At 39.6% G+C, this 27903-nt stretch overlaps 1 protein-coding gene across 1 annotated transcript in view; it reads right to left on the bottom strand.

The window, feature by feature from the left end:
* Positions 1-27903, bottom strand: part of WDPCP (WD repeat containing planar cell polarity effector) — a 99674-nt gene that overhangs the window by 36040 nt on the left and 35731 nt on the right. The window contains exons 11-13 of the mRNA XM_057380593.1: positions 25547-25670; positions 7376-7439; positions 1304-1406 (exon numbers count right to left, since the gene is read on the bottom strand). Coding sequence (XP_057236576.1) covers positions 1304-1406; positions 7376-7439; positions 25547-25670 — 291 coding nt within the window. The remainder of the gene's footprint in view (positions 1-1303; positions 1407-7375; positions 7440-25546; positions 25671-27903) is intronic.

Here is a 27903-nt window from a genome sequence, read left to right as displayed (position 1 = left end):
AGAGAAAGCAAGGGAGAGGGAACTGCACACTTTAAAGATTGCCCAGTAAGGGAAGACCTAAACAGATGTCTTTTTTTTTTTCGAATTTTAATGGTGAAAAAGCATTCCCCAAATGCCCAGTTGTGGCAGAAAAAAAAACTTTAAGTGACTTGAGAGTGAAACTGAAAGATCCTGARGAGTTAGATGAGGGACTTCTTGATTCCTACTCTGCTGGAGAGGGAAGGAGGTGATAKATTCCATAGCTCTGAAAGTCATGATTTATATAATCCATAGGAATAGCCACATAAATGCATATTTGGCCTCTCCACACTTCTATGTCCTGGAGTGGCATCCCCTTGAAAGCTTTGGGTAAATAGGGAGATGTACAGTTCTAAAAGAAGCCCATGTTACCCAAGATCTCAAAGGTTTTATGTCTCTGACTCACAAAGAAACCTTCTGAGTTTTAATCCTATTCTACTTCTTGGTATGGGATAAGGACAAAAGCTCARTGCTTTCCTCTAATATTCAATGATGCAGTAGAATAAGCAAAACAGAACTGTGCATGTTTTATAGAGACATTTTTAGGCTTTGTGGGTTTTTTTCCCTTTGTCTCCAATGGAGATCAGCTCCCTAGACACAGATACCTGCTTGGTTCCTGTCACAAGGCATGGAATAGAATGGTCTCATTGCTTCACTACATCTCTCCATGTCAGTTCAGAAGAAACACAAGGAGAAAGTGAATGAGTTTTGATCTCCCCTGCATGAAAAGTCATCTGTGTTTTAGCTATTAGTCTCACACTGCAACTTTAGCATCGATACTCTTTATGGAGTGGCAAAGATCCACCTGCATGCCAAGCTGCTGCTTTAGAGCCAGGGTCTGAGCCTGTGTTCACATCAGAAAATATTCCATCTGAGCACTGCCAAAGCATCACTGCTGGATGTGACTCTGGTGTGCACCAGCAAATATTTAGAGATGAGTGAGACTGGCCTTTAATGTTGATGTGAACAATGATTTTCAGTCCCTTACCTCTTGCACTCCGTTCAGTTTGTACAGCCTGAACTTTTCCACATAATCCCAGTATAAACCTTTTTGTTTCACAGTTATCCTCACATGGGTACTGGAAGGCTAAGCTCTGTGATTTTTATAAGCCTCCTTTTTCCTGAGTTTATAAAAATACTGTTCTTTACAAATCAAAACCCGGTCTCACTTTCAAAGAAAACAATGCAATCAAAACAATAACCCCTCGACAAATATAACACCATGTTCTACAGGAYAAGTATTGATTAAAACAAAAAGGGCTTTTTAAACACCATTAATTCTTACCAATTCCAGTAGTTATTGATTCTGCATCAATGTCATTAGCCTTTCTCTTTGCCACTTCAGCTAGTGCCAATTCACCCTTATCTAGAGCAAGGTAATGGATGTCCTTTGGAAATAAAGGAGAAGAGAAAAGATTAATCTAAAATGAATCTCAAAGGAGCAACAAAAGGGATTTTGAAAGAAAGAGGTTCTTTTATTATTTAGATCACAAACAYAGATGGAACTGATGAACCTACCATTACATTTTAATTCCCTCCAATGCAAATTTATTTCCTTACTTGTGCTGTTGAATACAGCAATGAACAAAACACTGACCAATCACCCACTGATAAAAGTGAAGCTATTGACTCAGTGCATGAACGAAACCAATCTGTCTACTTTTAACAAAGCTTCTGCTGAATTAAAAGAGAGTTGATGGGAAGTGGCTCTGTGTAAACCAGATCTGAAGTACTGGAACTCTCCTGACTGACAGCCTGTATTTGGAGCGTGCTAAATGCAGATGTAGTGCTTAGAGACATGGTTTAGTGGTGGGCCTGTCAATAATGGGTTAACAGTTGGACTCGATAATCTTAGAGGCCTTTTCCAACCTTAATGACTTTGTGAATCCAAGGTTTCCACCTTTTAAGGACTAATATTTGTTTTAATGTTCTGTGGGTAAGGTGATGATGGTCCTCCCTGTACTGATATCCAGGGGCAATAAGAGCAACAGTGGCTGCTCAGTGGTTTTGACATCCACAGAGTTGACATGATCCCTGAGTCACTCCTGAGCAGCAGGATCCTTCCAAAAAATGTTGTCTAGCATGAATAGTTGCTAAATACTCTGGATCTAGACTTTTATCTAAAGTAAAAAAAAACAGCCGGCTGCATCAGGGGTATATTGTTATATAGAATTAGAGAATTATAGAATGGCTTGGATTGGAAGGGACMTTAAAGCTCAATTTGTTCCAACCCCTTGCCCTAGGCAGGGAYATCTTCCACTAGGCCAAGTTGCTCCCAGCCCTCTCAACTTTAAACACTTCCAGGGATGGSGCAGCCACAGCTYCTCTGGGTAACTTCTCTTCCAGGGCCTSACCACCCTCACAGGAAAGAATTTCTTCCTAATATTGAACCTAAACCTGCCCTCTGCCAGTTTAAAGCCATTCCCCCTTGTCCCATCACTGCATGCCCTTATCAAAAGTCGGGGCTTTTTATTGCATGTTCATATTTGAGGTGAAAGCCACYCGTACTACACACAGAACTATTTGTGGGAAAGGATATTCCTGCWGACAAACCACAGCCTCACTGCCCTTGGTGTTGGCCCTCGAAGTAAAATTTCATTCTTGACCATTAATCAAGAGACAATTAATCCCTTTCTCATTTGGCATCACATTCACATGCTGCTCTGTGCATGARCTGTGACACCTCACTTTCTGGTGAGGGAAATCCAAGAATAGTTGGCAAAATTCTTTTCCCCACTTCTTTGTTGAAGATACCATTTGGCATCCAAGGATTTGAGCAATTTCATTGTTTTGCAAGCCATCTGCATGCAGGAATTTAAAGGGAAAAGGAATGTTTGCTGGAAATATTAACCTCTGCATGCCATAAAAGCAACCATTTTCTCACTAATGGACAATTTCAGGTGAAACCATCCTTTTTGTCATGAGTTCACTGCCACCTTCATCAATATGACAGAAACTCTCACAGGAAAAGGGACTTTATTCTAGAAAGAGAAGTTTATATGAAAAAATGGGAGAGCAATTGTGTCAGAGGGAAGACATGCTGCTTGTAGTAACCATTCATTAAATAATAGTAATAACAATAATAATAACAACAACATCAACAATAATAATAATAATAATATAAACAACTACAACAATTTTAAAACAAAATTGAGAATCTTGAGGAAACTGAGACTGATCATGCAGGAAAGCCTGGATCTGACCTGCAGGATCCACAGAGTCTGCAGGAGACAGCAGTGTTTTCTCATCATAAATACAGGTGTGACTTAAAAAATGTGCAAGTGTCTYGGAGCAAAGTGATGGGTTATGAACTTGTGGCGAACTCTGCATTTCCTCCCTTTGTAGGTCTAACATGGTTGTCAGGARAAAAGGGCCTGAGTAGCAAGGAATTATTTCTATGAAGATTAAACTGCAGATATTGTCTGCTTTATTTAGATAACAATAGAAAACCCAAGGGCTCTTGGACAAGTCTGAACTTACAGAGGTTTGGAGGTATGGACAGACATTTAAAATACATTCTGACAATGCTTAATGATTGCCTTTTTGTAGCTTAAACTATGAGAAGTGTGGTATATCTCCATGCAATTTCAAACAGTGAACTTGGGGATGGGATGGAAACAACTGCAGAGGATGRTGAAGTTTTGTCAGTGAAGAAGTTGTGCTCTCTCTGTGTATCAAAGCAGCTGTCATTTCAGGTCTTGGTTTTGTCCATCTTCTGGTTTGAGTAAAGAAATGTAAAGATGCCACAAACCCATCATTAATTAATGGGGGCCTTGTAAGAAATAAAGGTCAGCAATAAGTTGGTAAGTGGCTTTCTTTGCTATTCCTCAAGTTGCCGTCATGAAAAACAATTAAAAAAAAAGTAGCCTTTGCCTCATTTCTAAACCACCTTTAGAAAGAAAATATTACAAATATGGAATCTCCTAATCAGACCATTTCAGATCAAATTTAGGTGTTTCTCGTTCAAATAAACCAGCAAAACTGGATTTTTTTAAGAATTCATAACTTTCTGAGTAGAATTAAACTAGAAAATTAAAAAACAGAAAGAATAAGCACCAGGTTACAGGGTGCTTTAAAAATGACAGAAAAAAAAGGAATTAAATTATCTGAATATTCACGACAGCCTTTTTTATTCACACAATTACCTAAGAATTTATCAGTCCAAAGATCACATCTCTCAAACACAATGGTGACAATAAAAACAATTTCCAGCTGCTTATCAGGAGTTTGCTGAGAGGGCTCTATTTTATCATTTAACAGTTTGCTTACTTGTTGGACTACTTCCCTTTTCCCCTCACTTTGTGACTCACAGAGCTGGCCGTTGGTGAGCAGAAGTCATTTGAAACATGATGTGTCTATAGGATATTTCTGGGCAACACTCCAACATTTCTTCGAAGCTTGCACTTTCCTCATCAGTGCATCACCCAAGATCTGACAGTTTTATTAAAGTGTCTTTTCCTTGCATTTTTTTGCTACCTTTGGTACGTGGGATGGCCTTTTGAATTTTCAGCAGCTGAGAGCTGGAAAGCACTATAAAARGATTTCAAGCTAACAACCCTTCCACTGCTTGATCTTTTCTGCCAGAGATTGGATCAGTCACTGTCCAATAAATGGAGCTGTTGTTTATGATATTTTGTCCTTTTCAGATTTTTTTTTTTATTGAACTTTGTAGGAGATGATATTAATTGATGGATTTGGATGTGACGTGAGGGTAAAGCYCAGGGAGAGCCACAGCAGTGTGAATGTGTCTTGCTATGGCATCATCTGGTGAYRCTRCAGCCAAAGTTTTAAGCCTTTTTTWAAAACTTTTTCATTTCTTTGAAAGAAATTCATCCTCAGACAGCCTTCTCTCAAACTTCTCTGCAATCTCAAAACAAATAATGGGAATGCTGTAGAGCATTGGTGAAATKGATGTTCAGGGTAAATTCTCAAAGACAGAGGACGTGTTCTTAGAAGTCTCAGATGGTGGGAACTCAATGTTTGCATCCTCCTCAACYTCTGCTCTATCTATTCTTCTCTAKCCTTTCTTTTTTGTTCCTTCTCTCTTCCCCTTTAATAAACAGATTTTTTTCTTTCCCATTTTGTTTATGCCGTCAGGTATCTTTATTTAGACTACTATTTCTCCTTGAAATCCCATTAAATTAATTGGGAATAAGATGATGTGACTCCTAGAGCYAGGTGAGGTTTAAAAACGGATAAGAATGCTTTAAATATATGCAAAGCCAAATTGTATATTATGAATTGCATTTTGCCCTACATAAACAGCATATAGGATTCATTCAATATTAAGCAGAAGCGAGGGATGCACAACCCTTCCTTAGCAGTWGTGTTGTTATACCAATACCTAGAAGGGCTGTAAGGTTTCAGGGAACAGGATATCTAATTTTCACACAGTGCTAAGCACAATGAAGTCAAATTCCCCCAAAATTACCATGGCACAAATAAATACTCTTAACGACCTATGCATGTTCAAACTTCTCGAGTCCTATATTTAGTGGTCTTGCAGCAGTACCACTGTTAGCTCATTGTAAAGTTTGCTCATTAGTGATTGACTTAGACAACAAATTAGCAAAAGGACATTTCCCCAGAGGAGGCAGGCATTTGTGCTGCTTGTTGCATAATTTAGGGGAAACTATGAGGAATCTCAAAGGTAATGCAAGCAGAAGGAGGACATTAAAGAACAGGTTTTGAACTCACAAGAACATAAGCCAGGAGGAACTCTTTGGAAATATACATTTATGTTTAAGGGCATTGGTAGGGTGAGAAATGAAGAGTAGGTGTTGGGAGAGGAAAGGAAAGGCAAAGAGTAGGAAAGGATGGAGTTAATTGCTCTGTGAACACTGAAGAGAGAAAGCTGGAGAGCCTTTTTGGTGGGAGTAGAACATGTTTTCTGTCACCTGTGGAGCTGGGTGCTGACACTCCCTCCCTTTCTCAGCTGTGCACCCATCACTGGTGCTCCCCACCCTGGGACAGAGGTGCTCCCTCAGTCCTGCTGCCAGCAGAGAGATGGAAAAGTCCACGCAGGAAATGTTCTCAGTCATATAATGGCAAATACTGGGACATTTATTCTGTCAGAATGGCTAAAATTAGGGAGTATTTAGYATTTAGAGCCATTGAAAAAAAGCTTTAATCCACTCCAGACATACTACAGTCTTACACGTGGCTGCAGCAGTGCTTAGCATGATTAGGAATAAAATTTGTATTGAAGAGGTTACATTCAATGAAGAGAAAAGGAAAGAGACGATCTAAAAAGAGGAAAAATTGAGGGGAGTAAACACAGAACATGTAATGAATTTCCTAAAAGTCTGACATTTCCATCACATTCTTTTGATGCATACTTAGGAAAGTTTATCGCCGTATTCACATCTTTCTAATTAGATGGAACAAGCCAGATGATTAGAGCCGTGAAAAAAACATCAAAAGGTTCACACAACTTTTTATATAATTAGAAGGGAATTTTCATAACCCCTAAAAGCAGGATTTAATTGTGTAATTTAACATACAATTTAAATMTCAAGATCAAACTAGCAGGGCAAGTGACTTAATGGGATAAATGATATTAACATCTAGTGTCAAAGCTTAATTTAAACAACAGAATGTCTTCATTATGCAAAAGAGTCAAGCAAACGAATCGTTCAAAGGGCCTTTTTTTTCAATGAGCCCTTTCCTATTGTTTCTTTGAAAACAATGAAATCAGCTGTGGAGCAGCAACATGCTGAGAGACTAGGAGAGCACGATTGGCTTTGTCCATCTGACCTCACTGTGACATTGTGGTGCAAGATCTTATAAAACAAGAACCTCCTGCAGTGCTCACACAGAGGACCTTTTAAGAGCTGGTTAATTTTACTTTTGTAGCTAATTAAATGGGAGGGGGCAGAGAGTGCATGAAATGTTAAAACCCTTGTGTTGATGCTGCTGAGCTTTGTTGTTTTAAAAGCACCAGCAGAAGCGTTCATAATTTGTCACTTTTCACAAAACCCSAAGAGACAAACCAAGAGCATTCAGGATCCCCAGGACATGGACAGCTCTTGTGTCCAGGACTCAGCAGTTGGACTTAAAGGAACAAATTAGAAATGTATAAGCTTATTAGAGTGAAAGATGACATTCACCCACATCAGGTCAGGTGAAGAAAGGGAAAGTTTAAAAACTTTTGTAATAATTCCTAAAAAATATAGAATAGGTACAGGCCATGCTGGGGAAAATATCAGTTACTCTAAAGATACTCAAGATTCTTACTGATGAGCTTCATATGACAAAGGTTCTGTCTTCTGCAAATGACCTGGAACTGACATTTTAATGTGTGCAAAAGATGACAAATATCATCCCCCAACAGCCTCTGTCTCCAGAAACAACTCACCATGAACAGGTCCCGAGCACCAATGTCGACAGCGAGCAGAAATGCTTTCTCAAATCTCTGATACCTGAAAGAAAACAGAAATGTGTCACATAATGAGGCTAATTGAAGAGCTGCATCAAATTTTGCCAATGCACAGAGTCCTTCAATGCTCATCAAAAGTGATGCCAAAGCTTTATTGGAGAAACTTGATGGGCTCATACTCAGAATACAGAACTGTGAGGTAGCACAGTGACTACCTTTAACTTTCTTCATTGTTTAAAACTTTCAGCAAGTGGTTCAGCGTTGAGTCCCATCAGATCTGGCTGAATCTGAAGGGAGCTGAAGATCCTGTCGATCCTAACAAACAAATCCGAAACAAATCCATCCTTTACTGACCACAACACWGATAAACACTATCCCCAACAATGCTGGCAGGAACCTCAAAATCCTCTAGGGAAAATACTAATCCCAAATCTTACATTACTTCAGGGGTCCCTGTAGAAGTTTGCATTGAGTTTTGTGCTTGCAGACCCCTTGATAGAGCTCTCAGAAGGTGCTAATCCAGTTGAGTGATGAATTCTCAGGGGCTGAAAAAGGTAGGGGGTGATAATGTTTTGTCTCATAAGTGCTTTACCCCAGGATAAGCACAGACTCCTGAGAGTTTTCTGAGATCCTAAGGTGAAAAAGATCGCATCAATGAAGTAAAYTAAGGGGGAAAAGAGCAAAAATTACCTCCAGATGTGCTCCAAAAGGCATCACCTGAGCATCACCCAGAGAAGCAGCAGAGCAGGACGGGGGCAGCATGGATGTGGAACCTCACCTTTAAGGACCATTCCTTTGGTGGGTTGGAGGTTTTCTGAACAACAACTCCTTCCATTTGTGGTGACAGACTGACCCCTTCATCCCACCCAGGCACCACACACAGTCTGGGGGTTACTGCAAACACCCACACTGGGCAAGGCTGTGCAGATCCTCTTGTTCACTATCCTTGGGAATTCCACAGAAGGAGGACACAAAGCCATCCACCAGAACCTTTCTGCACTGGGAAATGCTAATTCCAATGGGAAATTCTGCATTGAGCTGTTGTCTCTCTCTTGTACTTGATGTGGATAACCATTACGTGACAATGTACTACAGAAAGTGATTCTATCTGCACACATTTTCCTGGTTTTGCACATTTTTAACTGTTTAAGATTAGCTAAGAAAATAGATTTGGTGATTATTTTTAGAAATCAAATTCCCCAGTTTCATTCCGGTTGGGAGGTAAAAGATKGATTCCATATAGAATTATTTCTGTATTTGTCCTATCACTGGCAAATTTTCCCCCTTTCCACCTGTTCATAATTTCAACAATGGATCAGTTGTGGACACTTGAAGTCTGGGAAGGAGATGACTTTTTTGCCCCAATGGGGAAAAAAGAGCATTGTGATTTCTCAGGGTTAGAAAGGTGCAGGTTGTGCTTGTCAAACGCATTTTGTCAGAGAGCATCACGAAATGCCAGGATTTGTACAGCTCTGTACCTCGGTGGGGTCACAGGAAACAGAGGCAATGCTGCAGCTCCTCCTCAGACCGCTGTGAACAAGAGGAAAAGTGGGAATGCTCCTTCCCCTGGGTGGGGAAAGCAGCCCCATGTGATGCTCCACCCCGGGATTCCAAAGCTCCCTCCTGCCGCAGCCTTATCCCTCTCCTCCCTTCCACCGCACACTTGGAATGATCCATCAGATCGCAAGATAGAGCCACACAGGACTGYTCCTCAAGGAATAACATTCGTGACAAGGAGGCAGAATATGTTACCTTAAGTAGAAAAGGAAATGCRCTCTCCAGGTGAGGTTCCTAAGAGCTGGAGCAGGGAGTCCTTCCCTCCCTAAAGCTAAACTCCCTGCTGGGAGTTCCAAGTACTAATTTGCAGCCCTCCTCACAGAACCAGTTTAAGGGAGGGGAAGAGGTAAATCAGAGTTAACCTCTTGATCACCAAGGAACAAGCAGTGCACCCCCAGTTTTTCATACTTTTTTTGAAGCTTTTCAACATGATTCCTTCTGAAGGGTTTTCCATTACAATACATTGTTTTGCAATTATGCTTCTGAAGCAATTTTTTTAATTAAAAGAAATGAGTACACGTTATAATACACATAACTAGAACAGCTATCATGTTTATATTTTTTCTGTCATATTTTTCTATTCCATTATGGATTAAATACACATTCTTAGTACTTAGAGTGGTAATCAGAAACTGAACAGAAACCAGCTAAATGACTGACTAAAAAGAATGGCTGTATCATTATTTTGTTTTTCCAAAGTTATCACTATATAGGCTATTTGAATGACATTTGCTTTAGCCAAGGCAAAAATGCCTGCAACCAAAAAATGTAAAATAACTTTCTCTTTTGATTGACTTGCAGAACGGAATCATGGCCTTAAGCTGTCATTTCTTTGCAGTTTCACAAAGATTTCAATTTTTTTTYCTTTAATCAACATGCATACTTCAGTCTCATTATGGCCCTTATTCATAAAAGTGTGACATTAGCTCATTATTTTCACATCTGCACTAAGAAAAAAAAAAAAAAGGAAAAAGAAGACTATCTGAGAAATGCTCTTCACAAACCAAGAGCATTGGAAACAACAATCACAGTTACTTCATAATTTATTATAAATTGAATTGCATTAAAATAAGGTGGATGTTTCTAAGAAGAGTGACAAGYTTGCATTACTTAGGCCAACAGTAATAAATCAGTCAAGAACATCCAGTGTTCTTTAAGCCAGCTGTACAGAAGATAATTGTTATTTCAAAACCCTTTGGTATGAAAGTTTTGTTGGTTTTGATGTGCAAGAAGCATTATAGAGAGATCTACACAGCACGAGACCAACCTAAAGCTAATGACATCTCTTTTATAAAGATGGGGTTTTTTATCTTGCTRTTGTTAGCACAATCACAATAGTTCATCAGCTCCTCAAAAAAACAAAATGCCCCCCAAGTAAAACATTCTCCCTTTTGTCTTCAGGTACAATATTTGCTTTTTAAAATGGAACCTACAGGTCCCTGATTTTGGACAGTGTCCTCCCACCCTTCCTCCACCTTTCCCCTTCCTGCTTGATTCACAATAACTCCAGCAATCAAGTCTTGTATGTCTCTTGAAAATGAGAGATAAGGAAATCCACCTTCAAACCATGATGTTCAGTCACTTTTTTTTGGTCAAAGGGACAGGCAACAGAAATATGACCTTCAAGATTGGAACTCTGAAACTGCAATTACCTATGGAGGATATACAGGAAAAACATTTCCCTGTAGTAGAGCCACTTAGAAGACACAATATTAATTTCAAATTCTCATGTAATAAAAGAATATTGTCATTATATGGATTTATGTCTGTATTCTAAAAAAGTATAAAAAAAATGGCTGTTAGTACAGGCAAGGAAATCAAGGGGCAATGTGAATAATGTCACAAAGGTCTTGCTTTAAATGAAAAGATCAAAGGTCTTGGTTTTTTTAAAAACCAAAGGTCTTGGTTTAACTGAAAAGATACCAGGAAAGCATTTTATTTTTAAAAAAATATATAGGTAGTAAAAAAATTACGATGTTATCTTTAACTTCTGAAAGGCTATTCTGTTCACTAGCATAAATAATAGSAGAATCAAATGCCTGGGATTTCCTTCTGTTGGATGTTCAGAAATAAAGTAATTTGAAATACCGTTGATCAAAAAAGCTGTGGATGGATTGCAGCCTGCAGAGAAGGGAAAAGAAGTATCTTTGGTTTTTAGAAAATGTTCTACAAACGCATCAAGAGGCAAAGTTTTTTCATCTGTATTCCACAACTCCTAAATTGAATGYGGTCATTTAAAGATAGAGATATATTTTTTCAGACTGAAAATGGTCAACATGAAAATACTTGTAATATTTAGCCTTAATATTAAAACGTCTCGTAAGACCTCCAGGAAGCAGAAAAAAAAAAATCATGTGGAGGGAGGAGGAAGGGAAGGGAGAGGGAGCTCATGCAAGCAAGCAATATAGTGCAGAAAAGATGGAAACATTTCTTTAGGGACTAGTTACAACCAACAAGCCTTCTTAGACATGCTCATCGACCATGTAAGCATATTCCTTGTGCTGGGCTGATAAAGGAGGGCTGCAGCAGTTTTTTTCCTTGTCTTCAATAAGAGTACACAACATTTAGAAAATAATCTGCAGGGGAAGAGCTGTGGCACAAATAATATTTATAAGGCAATCCTTTTTAATGGAAGAAATTTCAGAGTCCTCCTCATCTCACAGTCCAATCAAGAGTGATACGCATTCAAAAAGTGGATATTAAATATTCACTGAGCAAACAGAACAGGAAAAAAATGAATATTGAAATAATTTACATGTAATCAAACTACACTGAAATTAAGTTTTAATTGTTCAGTATTCCATGATGCATATGCAGATTTTAAAGTATTCAGAATATCAATCAAGTGTTTACTTACATCAAGCAATTGTATTTAAGCATACAAAACAGATGATGAAAATATGTTCAATCAGCTTCAGCTCCCAACATTTACTGCTGGGTTTACATGATCACTTTTAATTCAGTTATTTCATTTAATATTTCAATTTAATAGCTCATTCTTTCATTCAATTTCTAGGCATCTTGCCCATTTCTTAAACACAATAATAATAATTATTCATAAAAGGAGCTGTTTCCCCATAAATTCTCATATCAGCAATTTTTGGAACAGAAATGGTTTTCATGCTTTTTTTCCCCCTCAAAATATGTTGTTGTTATCTGAAACACTTTCCTATTAAATTAGACAATATTAAAATAAAGAATGACATCTGCAGAATGACTGTGAACCTCGTTCCATTGGAATTCTGAGCCAGAATAATTAGAGATTTATCAGGTTAAAGAACCTAAAAAGTGTGTGGCTAGGTTGCTAAGTGGTTGATTTAAATGGGCACAGATTGTTTTTCAACCAGTTGTTGAACACAGCCCCACCGATTTTGGTGTGGGGCTGTGGGTCATCTTCAGAGCCCATTTACAAAACCTGGGCTTAAGGACTTAAATGATTCACAGGAAAAATTCTCATGTGTAATCATCCCTAAAATGACAACCCTGAGATTCTATTGGCCTCCAATGAAATACTTTAAAGCAAAATTTCAGTCAATTGTAAAGACTTAGATTGTTGTGTAATTCATCATATATAAAGTATAGTTAACAGTCAAAGATTTATATCCTTCATTTTATAGTGAACGCTGAAAATGTGGTACTTAAGACTTGCTAGAGAGGAATATACACATCAAAATCTCACATTTCTTATAAAAAACAAAAAAAAACTAATTTTAAACAAAAATCAACCAAAACCCAATATGCTTTTACCCTAATGAGTTCAGTAGGACACCCTTTTTTAAATAAGGTGGGTGTAGAGAACCGAATGCAGCCCGAAGACCAGGAACTCTCCAAAGAACCTTTTTTATGCCTCCTCCTCCTACACAGGCTCAGCACAGGAACTCTTCCTGTTCCCAAGTGACCCTGCCCAAATGTGCTCCAGACTTCTCTCCTTTTCCCATCAGAGCATCCTCAGCTCCCTCCCAGCAAAGGTTTGAGCCAGAGCCCGTGGGGACCGTGCTTGGTGTTCAGCAGAGCACGTCTTGATTGGCGGAACTTCCATCTGCTGAACTTCCACCGTAGCTTTTTTGGGACACAGATAACCTYTGCACTCTATTTAACCTCAGCTGGTTGCTGATTCTCACAGAAGGTGCAGGCATTTGCTTATTTCTGAGACTCCTACCCTCTGTTAAATTGGTTGAGATTCGCYAGTGATTCTGTAACGTAGCAGGGAAGTGGCAGAAGAATCCATGGCTGCTGTGGGAAGCTCCACCCTCAGAAAGGGCAGTAGTATTATTTTGCCAAGCTCCTGCTATTATGCTGCTTGGATTTGAAATGATGAGCTCCTTTGAGCAGGCACACAAAGCTCTGAGGAGGGTTCACAGCCTTGTTACCTCCTGAGRTACCAACGAAGAGAAAGTGCTGCAGAGCACACCAAGGGCTAATGGAGAAACAGCCACTGGCTCAATGCGTGTGAGAGTCAAGGGGATAATCTCCTAAATGGTATCCTAAATTGTATTTTAGATGCAGGAGCTCTAAAGGTTGYCCAGGTATAATCTATACATCCCTTCAGGCCCAGATTTAGCAAAGCATTAATGCGTGGGTTTATGACCTATAATTTTCCACAGGTCCTAAACTTGGGCACGCTAAGTGAGGTGCTGGATTTGGGGCCTCAGTGACTTGTTTAAAAAASAAATCCTTATGGAACCTTCCAAAGGTCATCCACAAATAGGTCTCAGGCAGGAGTTAGTGAATAACCATGRGAAAACACAGTATGCAGATACAAAAATACGAACATCTCAAGGCACCCAAAATTTCAGTCATTTGAAGGATACTGTCAAGATGTCCCAAACTAAAGGAAGTCCACCTATAAATTTATAGATCATTGGAACTGAATGCCCTTCACATCAAAGGGTAYCCTCTGGTTTGAAGCAAGAAAGCACACAAGCAGACCCAATTAAAAAAAAAAAAAAAACAGGAGAAAGCTAATAAGGGTAGCCAGACATTATGACTCTCTAGCCAGAGAAAGCCCTTGAGGGCTACAACTGGCTGTGGATCTTGAGGTTGCTCCCAAACCAACCATAAAAAAGTTAATAATCTTCCCATGTGATTCCTATCTTGTAGGGCAATATTCTGTTTTAGGAAACCAAGGTATATTCTTGTGTGAAATAGTTCAGGTCACTCTTTTTCTGTCTTTTGAGTCAGATTTTCAAGTGAACCAAGTTGAATGAAGTAGTTTAATAATTTTAACCTCTAAAACACATATTCAGCAAGAAATAGTCTAGATGTATGAAATATTSTAGAAAAAGTAGTGGGTTTAGGTATAAAGCAAGRTACMTCATTTATTTGTTGACCTTTGYTCAAATTAATCAWAAGCCAGCACTACTGCAAGACTCTWGAACTGCCTCATACCTGCACTGAAGAAATATTGGATTAAAGATCCTGATTTTATGAACATTGATGCCACACACTTCCCATGTGRTGYTGGTCATTCACGTTGGCCTGGGTCCTTGTAGGATGGGCCACTGAAGAGTGTGACTGCATCCTCTTCCTACTGTGAATCAGAATTCTTTCCTATCTGTCATATGCTCTGAAAATTTCAGGAGCAGGTGCCATAAAAGTCTGGATAACAGAAATTTCTTACTATCATAAAATACTATTACATAAATTGAAACMATTACAATTTATTCCTTTTAAAATTAGATCCTGTCTTTTTTTTGTAATACGTACTGCCTTTGAATTTCCTACAYTCCTTTTTTCACACTCATTTTCCTTCAAGAGAACATATTTTGTTGCCATAGCAGTTTTTCCCTACCTTGCAATTTCATCATCGTGTTTTTCCTTCAGGTTTCTCTGAGCTGCMACCAACACCCTCCCAGCAAACACAGGCTTCCCCCACCCCCAAACCTCTTCATTCCTCCAACCTCTCACTACTTAGTAACTTCTCAACAGCCTATCTTTATCTTTAAACACAGACACACTCCAACATAYTCTTCCAAAGTACTCTGGGCTAAAAACAGGTGTTAATTAAAAATGCTGATAAGAGTCAGTGACACCTGTTGTTTCACATTTATTTTACTCAACCCTGTCTGTTAAATCCTAGCCTTTATTGCATTAATTCGCTCCCGCTTTTCTTCTTTTTCAGCTTTATCCCTCTCACTCTGGTGATCATGTAAACTTAACAGTATGTCTTGAAAGCTGGATTTTATTGAGCAAACATATCAGCATGTCTACACACTAAAGACAGCTATATAACAGAGGCCCAGTATCATCGCTCTGGTTAAGGATGAGTTGCTGCCTCTATAATAAATCCCCATTGTATACGTGTGATATCTCTGCAATTTCGAGCTGCAGCAGATGGAAATTTGGTATTAAAGTTAAGATGAACAGGGCCTTTTCCTCCTTGGCTTTCTATGAGGTACAGGGCCAATTCTCCCTCATGCCTGACGTTGGATAAGATGTGCTTTTTTAGTGCTAAGACTTCTCACAGGAAATATATTAGCTCAATATTTTCTAAAGCTGGCTGCCTAAAGATAAGTATCTACTTCCAGAATCGTGGTGCAGGGCCAAATTTTGAATCACTTGCTGAGTTATGSGCCGATTAGAGTATATTTACTTTTTCTATCTAGGTTTGTCAACAGCCAAATTAATTCTTTATAATAAAATAATGCACTTGTAATGCTCATAAAATTCCCACACGTAACAGCTCCGTTCCGAGCAAATATCTCCACAAGAGAGACAGACAAGCAATTCTCTTCAACTTTGTGTGAATTTGGGCACATTTTTCAGGGAGCAGATGGAAAACTATTGACTCTGATGTGCTTTTTCTGCACAGCACCATGTCCAGAACATAAAACTCAGGAACAGCATTTTGCTGAGGCTGGAGGCACTCCTGACCCAATCCCTTACCATATTCTAGGAGAAAATATTAGAACAGGACAAGCATATGGGGATACTTCCCTAAGCAGTCTCCTAGTCTCCAACAATTTGTGGTTCAGGGATTTGCTGAGCCAGAGGTGGTTTCTAGGCTGGTGCTCCTCAGTGAATTTCTCTTCTCTGARCCTTGCCTTTGAACTCGCACACAATTTTATCATCCACAACATCCTGTGGTAAGGAGGTTCATGTTTTAATTATAYGTTATGTGAAGAATCACTATATTTTGAGACTGCCACGTGTTAGCTTTGCTTGATGACCTCTAGYTTTTGTATTAGAAGAAGCAGTGAGCAGTCATTTACTGTGCTCTTTCTCCCTAACACTCACAATTTAATAGATCTCTATCTCAGCTGCCTCTTCTTTARGCTGAGCAGTTCTAGTCTATTTAGTCATTCCTTTCACTAAAGCTGTTCCACACCTTTAATCATCCTGGCTGCCCTTCCCAAACCTTTTTGAGTTCTGCAATATCCTTTTACAGATTATGGGACTCCAAAACTGCACACAAAATTCAGGTGAGCTGAAGTTCATTGTTTTGTTGTCCAGTCCTTTGCTAAGAATTCCTAGCATGCGATTTGCTTTTTGTACTTCTGCTGAGCACTGAACTGAGTATTTTACAGCTGTAGAATTATAGAACCAAATTCTTCTTGCAGAATAATGTTGAGCTCAGATTGCATCAGTTTACTCATGAAGTTTGGAGCTGCTGTGTACAAAGTGCTTCACTTTGAATTTATTTACATTTAATTTTATCTTCAATTTTGACACTATGTCACTGAATCCTGYGAAGYCCTTTTGGTGCTCTTCACAGCAGGKYCTATCTTTATTAGGGTTAATAATTTAATATCCTTTCCARATGCTCCTTTGCCAGGTTACTTATAAATCTGCCATGCTTCTAATTTCCATTGGTGACCTCCATGACAACTGACCATTTACTCTGTTTCTTACTTTTTAATGAATTACTTATCTGTGAAAGGGAAGCTTTCCCTCTAATCCTGTGGCAGCTTAGTTCCTTTAAGACATATTGGTGGGAGACCTTCCAAAAAGGTCTTCAGTGGTCAAACTTTCATCAGTAGCAGCTGGATATCCATTACTGACATGATTGCTGACATCAAAGAATTTGGAGTTTTGAGACATGACTTGCCTTTACAGAAATCCTGCTGACTCTCCCCCAATACAACGTTATTTGTCTGCATGTTCACACATTTTTAAAATATAGTTTCTACTAATTTCACTGGTACAGAAGCTGGGCTTGCAGGGCTATAGTTCTCCAAGGTCTCTCCAGACTTTTTGAAAAGGACTTAATATTTTCCATGTTTCTGTCCTCAGGTGCTAAGGTCATTTTAAATGTGAGGTTACACATCACAGTGTGTATTTCAGATGTATTATCCCTTACTACCTTTAGAAATTCTGAATTAATTTTACCTGGTGCTGGTCATATATTACTATTTATCTCTGTCTAGCTGATACTTCAGCACTCACTGGTGTAAACCAAGAAACATTCCCATTTTCTCCCATCTTGGCCAGCTAGCCAAAAGGAGATTTTTAAAGAGATCTGCATGCCTGTCTGCTTTTTGTGYCTTTTTGTAAACCTTTCTTCATATTTTTTTTTAGTTTATGTGCCTCCTTCCTTCTATTACAGAAACTACCTGAGCATCTAAGATCTGTTAACTGGCCARTAATAATGTGATACAGGAGCTAGACATTTACAGTGCAAATCATTCCATTTATCTTCAAACAGCTTACCTTTACATGGCTAATTTAAGCTAATTAGGTAGGCTCCTTTTGTAGTTAATTGATAGGGATAGGCACTGACGTTTGACTCTTCACGCTTATCTGAGACATCTCCCTTCGATGGGATTACTCATCCTTTGGGTGCCCATGTCTTTATTCTAACCACAGAGGAAGCCCAGATGAGCATGTAGGACACATAAATTCTAAATTATTTAGGCATGAGAAGTGAGGTGCACCCCTAGGACTCTACATCCAGTTATTGGACAAATGACTATTGCTGATTTTTGTTCTAAATTTTCCTTATGGTGTTTTTTACCTTCTAAAGAACCATAAAAGGCAGATCTGCATTTGAAGATAGAAAGCCTTGGGCTACCTGACTATTCAGTTAGCTCTTCCTGCAGGGCACTGGGTGGAAATGGGAGAGAAGTCAGAAAAAATAGGCTGAGGGAGTGAGAGAAAAGTCTGATCTGATGAGCTGAGTTCACGACACACTATTGCCAGATGGTCACATACAGTAAAAGTAACGGTGGGGGTCAGGGAGGCTCTGAAGACCAACAGAGAAAAAATGTCTTGGTAAAGAGATGAGATACAAATTAACCTGGAAAGACTTCAAAGAAGAAAAACAAAACTTAAATTCAGTTCTTGGTCAGGACCTCAAATTAGAGATTTTTGAGTGTCACTCCAAAAGGAATACAATTATTGATAGGTGGAGTTGATGGAGAGGAAGAAACTGATGATCTGAGAAGGCTGAGGCTGACTTACAACAGCGGCTCAAGGATGGACATGTGTTGTTAACAACTAATTTTTGAAGCTTTTGTCCATGAACATGAGGTTTTTGCGTTGTTCCTGCACTCAGTGTATGCCCAAAGCCCGTAAGATTTCAGGGAAATTGTGCAGGAAAAAGCYACCTTACGAGGGCAGATTATCAGTTACACAACACAACACAACAGTGGTCTCCATGTGGGCTCAGATTCTGAAAGTAGCAATATCAAAGTCAGATTAAGCAGCGTGTGGGAATAGATTTGGCACCAACAACATCAGTCTAGTGCAGCTATTTCGTGTTCCTTTTTTCTAGTGCAGTCCCATGGGTGGGATGTAGCAGAGAACTTGGATGACTTCTGGCACTCTGGGCCACCAAACAGCATCTGTTGGTGGCCAAGAAAAGTGTCTCCAGATTATAGCAGCTCTGGGACTGCTCTAAGTGAGTGTAAGGGGCCATTCTTCCCATYCTCCAAGCAATGTCTCTCCCATTAGGTTGGGCAGCAAATCTCATCCAAACCTCTGACAGAGATTCATCTCCTGGGATTTTGTTCCCAAGCAATTATGTCACGCCCTTYGTTGTCCCCCCACCCCAATATTTTGCTCATTATTTCTTACATTGTAATCATTGATAGAGAATTAAATCCTAAAGTTGCTCCTGTAGCATCAAAGTATTGGACTGAAATTGAAATTGTGTTGGAGCTGGCTTAAGAAAAGAAATCATTAACAACACAGGACTGAAGCAAAGACAGTCTAAACTTTTTCTGAGATCTTTAACCTCTTTAACTGCAAAAATAACCTAGTTCCATTAAAAAGGTGCCTTTATTTCTTGTTTCTAAAGCAGGTCAAGAAGCATGACTGGGGAATCTTTTCACGTGTAGTTCCATCACAGCAATATAAATTCTCATTTATCAGYGCCGTGGCAATATGAAAACCTTCGGTTTTGATCGTTTTTCAAAAGATGACAAAAAATGACTCTTCAAAGTCCTCTCCAGAAGGTGCTACTTTAGTGAAAATGCTACTACTGAACTTACTCCCATAGAGATGAATTCTGTTCACGTGGCCACCATGGAGAACCTGACTGCCATCAATGGTCATTTTATCTGAAAGCATAATTTAATGCCTAATAGGTTACCTTATGAACATAAAAGACATTCTTACTCCTCAAACATGTCATCATTAATGTTTATACATATTTTGTGACACKCTATGTACCAATATAATTATAGATTCTACTTCTAGGGTGCTCTTAAAAAGGATCATAAAAGCTCTTTGCTCACTCTGTGTCTCAGTTCCATACAGTTGGCAGCAGATGGGATTGGGAACTATTCMTATGGAGCAGAGGCATTTCTTTCACCTTTGATTTAGGGTCCTATTTAGGATGGAAATACTCACAGTGAATATCTACTCTGGAGATTGCAGTGTAGTGATAGGGGAACCTGCTTACCAAGGGGTAGTTAGTACTGCATTAGTGATGTACCTGCAGGGCAAAAGAGCTTTATTTTAGCTTTTCAAAGGCTGTCTTGGACTTGAGTGATAACTGTCTGTGTCCAGGCATCATTTCTTGCAGTAGAGCAGTGCACTTCAGAACTCCTGAATAGTGAAGTGATCCATAAAGATCAGTAGGGCCTGGAAGCAGCTCTCCCTGAGCTAATGACCAGCTACCTTCTCATCTTCTTTAGGAGTGTTTATTTAGAGGGGCTCCATCAAGTCCTATGCAAAGTTAGACCACTTGATGAATGTTCTGACCAGTATGAAGAACTTTTTTTTTTTTCATTTACCCAGTAGCATCTTACAATTGAGCACTGGGAAGGGCAAACACTTCTGAGATTTGTGAAAGAGTGGAAACAGCAACAGCAAAAACATGGYGGAGGTTCTAATTTTTGGATTCATACAAAGGAGACTCATTTCATTCTATCAGTGAATGTGATCAGAGTTGCACTTTGCTCTTGAAAGATGAAAAAGCACTATGCTGTTATTTAAACAAAGCTTTGCTTTATAGGTCAACATATTTGTACGATGGGGAAAAAAAAATACATTATCTTAATGAAATTATCAGATTGAAAGGTCCAAGTGGTTTTGAAACRTAGTATTTTTCTGTGTAGAGAAAAAARRAAARRAAAAAAAAATCCTTAAACTGGGTGTTCACAAACACAAAAACAGAATTACAAAGGAGGAAAGGGCACAGCAGAACCACAGAACTGTGGCTGCATCCTAATTCTGCAACTCCTGCGCTGCATTTCAGACTTTACCCTCTAGCCCTGCTTTCTCACTCAAAAAATAGAACACAACAGAGCAGGCGTGTGTTTGTGCCCGTGCATCTGTGTCAAACAAACAAGATAATTTCATGCATTAGAAAATATGACAAGCACAATTTGCGAATGCTTGATCGGAGTGAAGCAAAGCCGTGAGTCAGCGATGCCGCAGTTAACGAGTGAAAAATCGTTCCATCCCATTCCGTGTTCCCTGCACGGCTCCACGAGGCTGTCAGACAGGGGCAGGAGGAGCTGCAGCCACTCCCCCATCACACAAAAACACCGAGCCAAAGGGTGGGGGCAAGGAGGTTGCAGCTCCCCAATAAATCCACCTCTGCTCAACATTTTACATAATGATCGAATGCGTTGCATTTTTATAGGCAGTGACATCATAATAAAATGCCAGAGTGCTACTGAGGTGGCAAGGAACACCTAAGATACATTTCTGTAGTTGTAATTCAGTTCCTGTATTTTTTAATTATAGATAAGAATTTAGAGTGAAAATAATTATTCATTCTATAAATACTGTTGTAATGGATCCCTGGCATGTAATTAAGAGGCTTTTAATTTTAATTTTGTATACTGAACGCTTGTTTTTTGGAGGTATTCCATACTTTACATTTGCCATACCTGCAAAGCTCTAAGCTTCTGTTTTAGTGGAAGCTGAAGATGATGTGTGGTTTGCAAATACAAGAACTAAGCTTTTATAATGATGGATACAAATAACATGGCTGAGTCAAATATATTGCAAAGCATTTTCCTTGCTTCTAATTGCAATCTGCTTCCGTCTTGCTGTCAGTGTTCCTTTGCCCATCTCAGCTTGGATGGAGCATCTTCTTTCTAAAGTGTTCCCATGCCAGAGAGGGAGTCTGCTGCCACAGAATTCAGTGCATTCTAGAAGCTGACCTCATTGATGGYAGAAAAGTAGATAGCCCATAATCTCCCTGAAAATGTGAAAATGGATGCCCCCAGTTATTTGCAACTGAATATGCAACCTTTAGMCCTACTGTAAAGAGTGAGATCACAGACACATGATTCTCACTAGGTGAGGGGAGCCTTTCTGAAAAGGTAACTGTATTTCTCAATTCCAGTAAATACCGACACATCTTTAAAAGTACAACAATAACTGGCACCTTTTTGGCAGACTCAGCAGGCAGGTCAAAGACTGTCTCAGCATGTAGAATGAATTAATATTTCTCTCCCCTGAGTTGGTCCTTCTAAAAAGGCTTAAGGCAGATTGGTGGGGCATTCAAAAAAAAAGCTGGAGAGGGGGGGTGAAAACATTTGTTTATATGAACATTTCTCAGATTTGGATCTAGAAACATTGAAGTGTTTTAATCTTGTAAGAAAGACTCCACCCTTCCCTGTCCATCCCTGGTCTCCTCTACAGCCCACCCCACACATCCTAAGCTGCCTTTCCCCATGTGGCCCTGTACTGCCCCTCTGCCCCTTTGTAGGACTCTGTACCTTCCCAAACCTGCCTTTAGACCTTTTTCCCCAATGCCTTCTCTTCTACTAGTGCTCCTAACCCCACTTCCCTGACTCTTCCTACCAAACTTCTGAGTTCCTCTCCTTAGTTCCTTGTCATCTAGATTYAACTTCTGTCAATCTGTTGCTTGCTCTTTCTAAAGCCCAAATGAATTGCAGAAGGTCCTACTCAATGCCAAGAAATACTTTTTGAATATCAGCCACAATTTTACTGCACATAATTTAGAAAGCACTACATTTCCTCCACTTCTTGCTGCAGTAGGGTACAAAGTGATCACTTTGCTTTTGTCTCCTCATGCTCACAAGGGTAAAAAATGTCCCCTAATGCTGCATCAAGTTGACAATCTCAGTTTACAGGATTCTGCATCCAAGTCTTCTGGTTTGGTCATGCAGACACATCTATTGTGACAAAAAAAAAATGCACTCTGAAAAGATACATTAGCTATTTGTAACTTGCCTGCAGGTATTCAGTGCTAAATGAATGAGGGTAAAATAGTGAGTAATTCAAATAGTAGAATTGTAGAAACATTAAATACACTGAGCTGGAAGGGACCCACAAGGATCATCAAAGACAGCTCTGAGAATCACACCCTATGCCTGAGGGCATTGTCCAAACACTTCTTGGACTCTCTCAGAGTTGGTGTCGTGACCACTTCCCTGTGGAGCCTGGTGGTGCCCAGGCAGCCTCTGGGTGAAAAACCTTTTCCTAATTTCCAACCTAAACCTTCCCCAACACAGCTTCAGGCCRTTCCCTCAAGTCCTGTCACTGGTTACCAGAGTGAAGAGATCAGTGCCTGCCTCTCCACTTCCCCTCTTGAGGATCCTGAAGACTACAATGAGGTCTCCCCTCAGCCTTCTCTTCTCCAGGTTTAACAAACCAAGTTACCCTCCTGGCTGCCAGGGCACTGCAGAGAACATAAAACTGAACACAGAACTTAAAATGTGGGCTTCCTGCCCCCCAGGTATGGTCACTGTCCCTGATAAACAGGGAGTGAGAAGAACTCCCCATTTTCAGTGTCCCCATGGGTACATCACGGTRACCTGAGAAGGCAAGAGCACAATTCCCTTCCCACTCTTCCTCCTGTTCTGAACCCCCAGCTGTAAATGAGACTGACATAAGTGCCTCAACTTGCTGGCCTATGACAGACAGAGGTAATAGCAGCAGCTGCAACTCTCATGTGCCTGAATCAGGCAGCACTGTGCTTCCCTATGATCCTCCCAGACATTGCATCATGCCTGGGTGGCATTCACTCACCCACAGCCATGGTTCACCATTCCCCARCAAATCTGCAGTTCTCTCTGCTTAGCCTACATTCAAACCATTCTAGTCACTTAAGAAGGCATCTAAAAGGAAATAAACACCAATTAAGGCACAGYCACTTTAATGCAATAATGATCGGCTCTGAACATCATTTCTTTGCTTTCTATCAGATAAATCTCCCATATTTGAACATTTAATTTTGCACTTAGGTTATGTCTTCTGAGATAAGCTTTAAGCATTACCATCTGTTCTGCAGCAATCACATGATCCTATCCCTTTGATTTGGTTGAATACAAATCCCTTTGACGACAGGAAAACAGCAAAATAACACACATTCGTTTCAAAAATCACCACAACTGTAAATTGTTCAAGGGCTGCTTTGCAGTGGGAGGTGAAAGACGTGAGGAGACTCTCGTGCACACCTCCTGCCTGTGCCCCACGCTGTCCAGGCAGCATTCTGACACTGAAGGTTCTTGTTTTAGGAGAGTTGAGTCAGTGTTTCAGCTGCAGCCCCAAGGGCTGGCAGCTCAGCCAGGGCCCCATGCCTCTGCATGCCTGCTAGCACTTGGAAGCAAATCCTGAGTCAGAGGGAATGCACYTTTCTCTTGCAGATGTAAGAGCACCGGGGTTATACCTCTCAGCAATCTCTGCAGCATTTTTTCTGCATCTGTCCTCTGCAGACAGCTGGCCCACAGCCACTGCAAGCTGGCCACTGCCACAGCAGCATCTTCCCTGCTGGTTTCTAGGAGAAAGGCAGGAGCTGAGTTTGTACCCACCGTTGTGGCCACGTGTGTTAAGAAAACTCCAGTGAAAGACTGGTGCATGTTATGCAAATATTGGATCATTCTGCTACAAGGAATAATTTCCCCACTGGAATGGGCCTGTTTACCAGAAAGATGATCCTCCTCAGACTCAAAATGTAGAAGACAACATCAAACACTCTTCTTTTAGATTTTTAAAAAAGCACATTCTGTGTTATCAACTTGTTCTGCCTGTAGAAACAATGTAAACGCAATCTGGATGAATCACTGAAAAGGGGGGCATTGCCAGGCTTCTCACTATGTCCATCTAYACTCCTTCTCAACAAAGTTTTACAAACATTTTATCATTCAGAAGGTAATTTCTCCTTATTTTCACCGAGGATAATTCACCAAGGGAATGTCTCAGCTATATCTGTGAAGAGGTTAAACTGCTGTGTATTGATATTTAAAATGGATTGAAATTTAAATTACTGGTTTATTTGCAAGGAAAAATACAACAGTAAACCAATGCTCTATAAATTCTTGCTGAATTTGGTGTTATGAATATCAGAGCAGTTCCCCTGTGAAGACAGGATGAGGAAGTTGGGGCTGTTCAGCCTGGAGAAGGGAAGGTTGACTCTTTGTCAAGAACTGTGAGGGTAGGACAGGGAAATGGCTACAAACTGAAAGAGGGAAAATTTAGGTTAAATATATGGAAAAAATTCTTTACTGTGAGGGTGACAAGGCACTGGCATAGGTTGCCCAGAGAATTTGTGGATGTCCCATCTCTGAAATATTCAAAGTCAGGTTGGATATGGCCTGAAGCASCCTGGGCTARTKGGARATGTCCCTGCCCATGGCAGGTGGGTTGGAATGAGATGAYCTTTATGGYCCCTTCCAACCCAAACCATTCWATKATTCTAAATAATTTACAGACAAATCCAACATTGCCTTTWCTCCCCTTATTTTAATGGCACTGAAAATTGCTGGAACTACATGAATTTATATATGAGAATTTTAAAGGTGAGAATAACAAAATATTCAGATTTCATCGGTATAAAGACAAAAATGTCTTGGACCATACAGAACTTTTTTGTGATCCAGCATATTTTTAAACTCAGTGTTTTCTACAAATTTGTAAGCTCTTTCAATATGCAATCTGCAAGCAGTTGGTGAATATCAATCTCTCAGAAGCACGTTATCTYTTTTTCTATCAAGCTAAACGGGAAAGGGTGATTCATTTTAAGTGTATTGATGACAGAAGAGCTCTGAATAGCACTTTATCTGCATCACTCTGTTTGAAAGGARCAAAGTGCAAGTTAAACAAACATTAACAGCGAATGCATTTTTTTTCAGGGGTGGTCCTCTTGGAAAACCTTAACCACATTAAAGCGGGTAGTTATTGAAATATGCAATTAATTTTAATTTGATAGACATTGAAACTGTCACTCACCTGAGCAGGTGGTGGAAGAACCTCCTTGCATATCTGCTGATGGGGTCCCTGTACTCCAGCACAGTTYTATCCAAGAGAGGCCTCTTTGGAGCATAAAAGGTTCCAAGGCTTGCCTCAAGCTGTGCTGTGGAATTCAAGCACAGCAGCCATGAAACAAGTGAATTAGTTTCAATTACAACAGGTTGCTCGTGTTTGCAGTCAGTCAAATTCCTCAAACAGTGACGAAATGCGGCGTTGTTGTAGGGCAGATGAAATTAAAATATGACAGATTGTACAAACACAAATGTGCATATTAACTTTGGCTTGGAGGCAGAGCTGACAATGACTTTGAGCAACAAAAGCTATCAAAAGGATAAAGAAGTCTATAACACATCAAGTTCTCACCAGCAGCCTACAACTAAAAGTGACTCATGGGACTAATACAGTTTGAACAAGATTGTCCAGTGGAGATCAACTCTCAATTAGCTCAAATCGTCTTTGTCCTCTTAGGCAAACAACAAGGGAGTTCAGTTTTTCAGGGATTATTGTGTWAGGTCAGCGGGTAACAGAACCCTCTTTGTGATGGCCTTGAGGTCTAAGGAACCTCCTTCRGCCCACAGTTCTTTAAAATTTTTWAATAAAAGGGTCTAGAAACCCTAAGGGTTTGACAGCATGTAGTGGTGGGAAACAGGATAACCTCCCTTGTAATCAATAAAATAAAGCCCTTTTGTTACACAAGTTCTCTCTTTAAATACTTTCTGACTGCTGTACTCCACAGCTCAAGCTCTTAGGCATTTTTCTACATGTTTTTAATAAAAAATTATAAATAATACAAGTAAACTTACAGTATACTTTTGTGTCTCACATGCTGAGCTGAAAGGAAATTATATGATCAATAATATTTATGCTCTTTGGCTTTCACTTGAGAGGTAACAACATAGTACAAAGCCTTACAGGCAGAAATGGGACAATTTGCTATATATGTATTTGCTGTATATTTATGTTGCTCTAAAAGCAGAATATAACCTATTGTCTCATTAGGCAGACAGAATCTCATTGATTTGCCATTATTAATGTTTGTTTGAACCATGCATTTCTGTACTTAGTGATAATGGTTCTTGAGTTCCAAGCATAGTTACATYTTATTTTATTAGGCTTGATAGTACTAAATGTGCTAATAGTACTGTGTTAGTTACACAGGCAAACTGTTAGTAAATTAGTTTTGTGCTATCTCCAATCGAGATAGCAAGATAAGTTGAACTTGAAAGGTATTTTCYTTCAAAACAGCAGTCAATTTAGATTAAAATAGAAAAACAAACCATACTCTCCTGCCATTGCTGTTTTCTTGACAGCATGTTATGTACTTCWGAAATATTTCAACCAACATGGAATATGAGTAACTACTAGCACAGTTATACATTCATTAAATAGCCCAGCTTGATGTWGAAGGCAGGATAAAGATCTCAAAGATAACTGCCCCATCACTATAAATAAAAGGCCCCACTGGGTTTTGTTAATAAAAAAGAAAACAAATTACCATGCCAAATTTGTTAGATTCAGATAGAATAACTCCTGCACGGCATAAAATTCTTTCTGCTTTACACTGTTAGGGAGCTGCATGGGGGAAACACACAGACATCTGTTTATAATGTACATATTTTTAGAAGAGTTTCATGGTCAGCCCTTTTCCCAGGTCCTTTTCAAAACATGTTTTATTTAGAGTCTATACGTTTTGTTTGCAACGCAGAGATTTTTTTAATCAGATCCCACAAAATGGGATTGCTGATGGCTTGGCAGCAATGTAGGACACCTTGGCGTTTTTCTATCATCAAACACACCAGAATCCTAAGTATTCTCTCTTGCCACAAAAGATGCCTGATCTCCAGCTGTCTGCCTGCTAGACTGGAGGATAACACCTTCACTAAATCAAGGCACTTGGAATCTTGAAGTCTGTTGAGTTTTAAGATAGATAGCAAATCAAGAGGAAGGCACCACACCAGGCTTCAGCAGAGATGGGGCTAAACCTAAAACTCATCATCTCTTCTGAGGGACCCCAGCTACTGCTGCAGGGGGCTRGATTACAGTGAGGACAAATGCTTTAATCCTAAAGGAGGCAGCAGAGGATAGTGTATTCAAGGCCTTTGCATCTTGTAATGAAAGAATGACCCTTTGAAAGCACCTTAAAAAAAAATACTAAAACCTCTTGTCCCTGTTGCAGGRAAACATCCCTCCTTAAGTTGGTGCTGTAACAGMATGAATATAACACAGACATTTCAATTCTATACTAACTAACATTTGTCTTCAACACAAGTTAAATTTATGGAATGTAATGAAGTTACATAATTTAATGCTAGTGCTCTTTATATAAAGTAATGCCT

Source organism: Malurus melanocephalus, unplaced genomic scaffold (assembly GCF_030028575.1).
Source record: "Malurus melanocephalus ecotype Western Australia unplaced genomic scaffold, MMel_1.1 scaffold_462, whole genome shotgun sequence".
NCBI lineage: Eukaryota > Metazoa > Chordata > Aves > Passeriformes > Maluridae > Malurus > Malurus melanocephalus.
The sequence above is the reverse complement of the archived record's forward strand: the minus strand, read 5'-3'. Positions and strand labels throughout refer to the sequence as shown.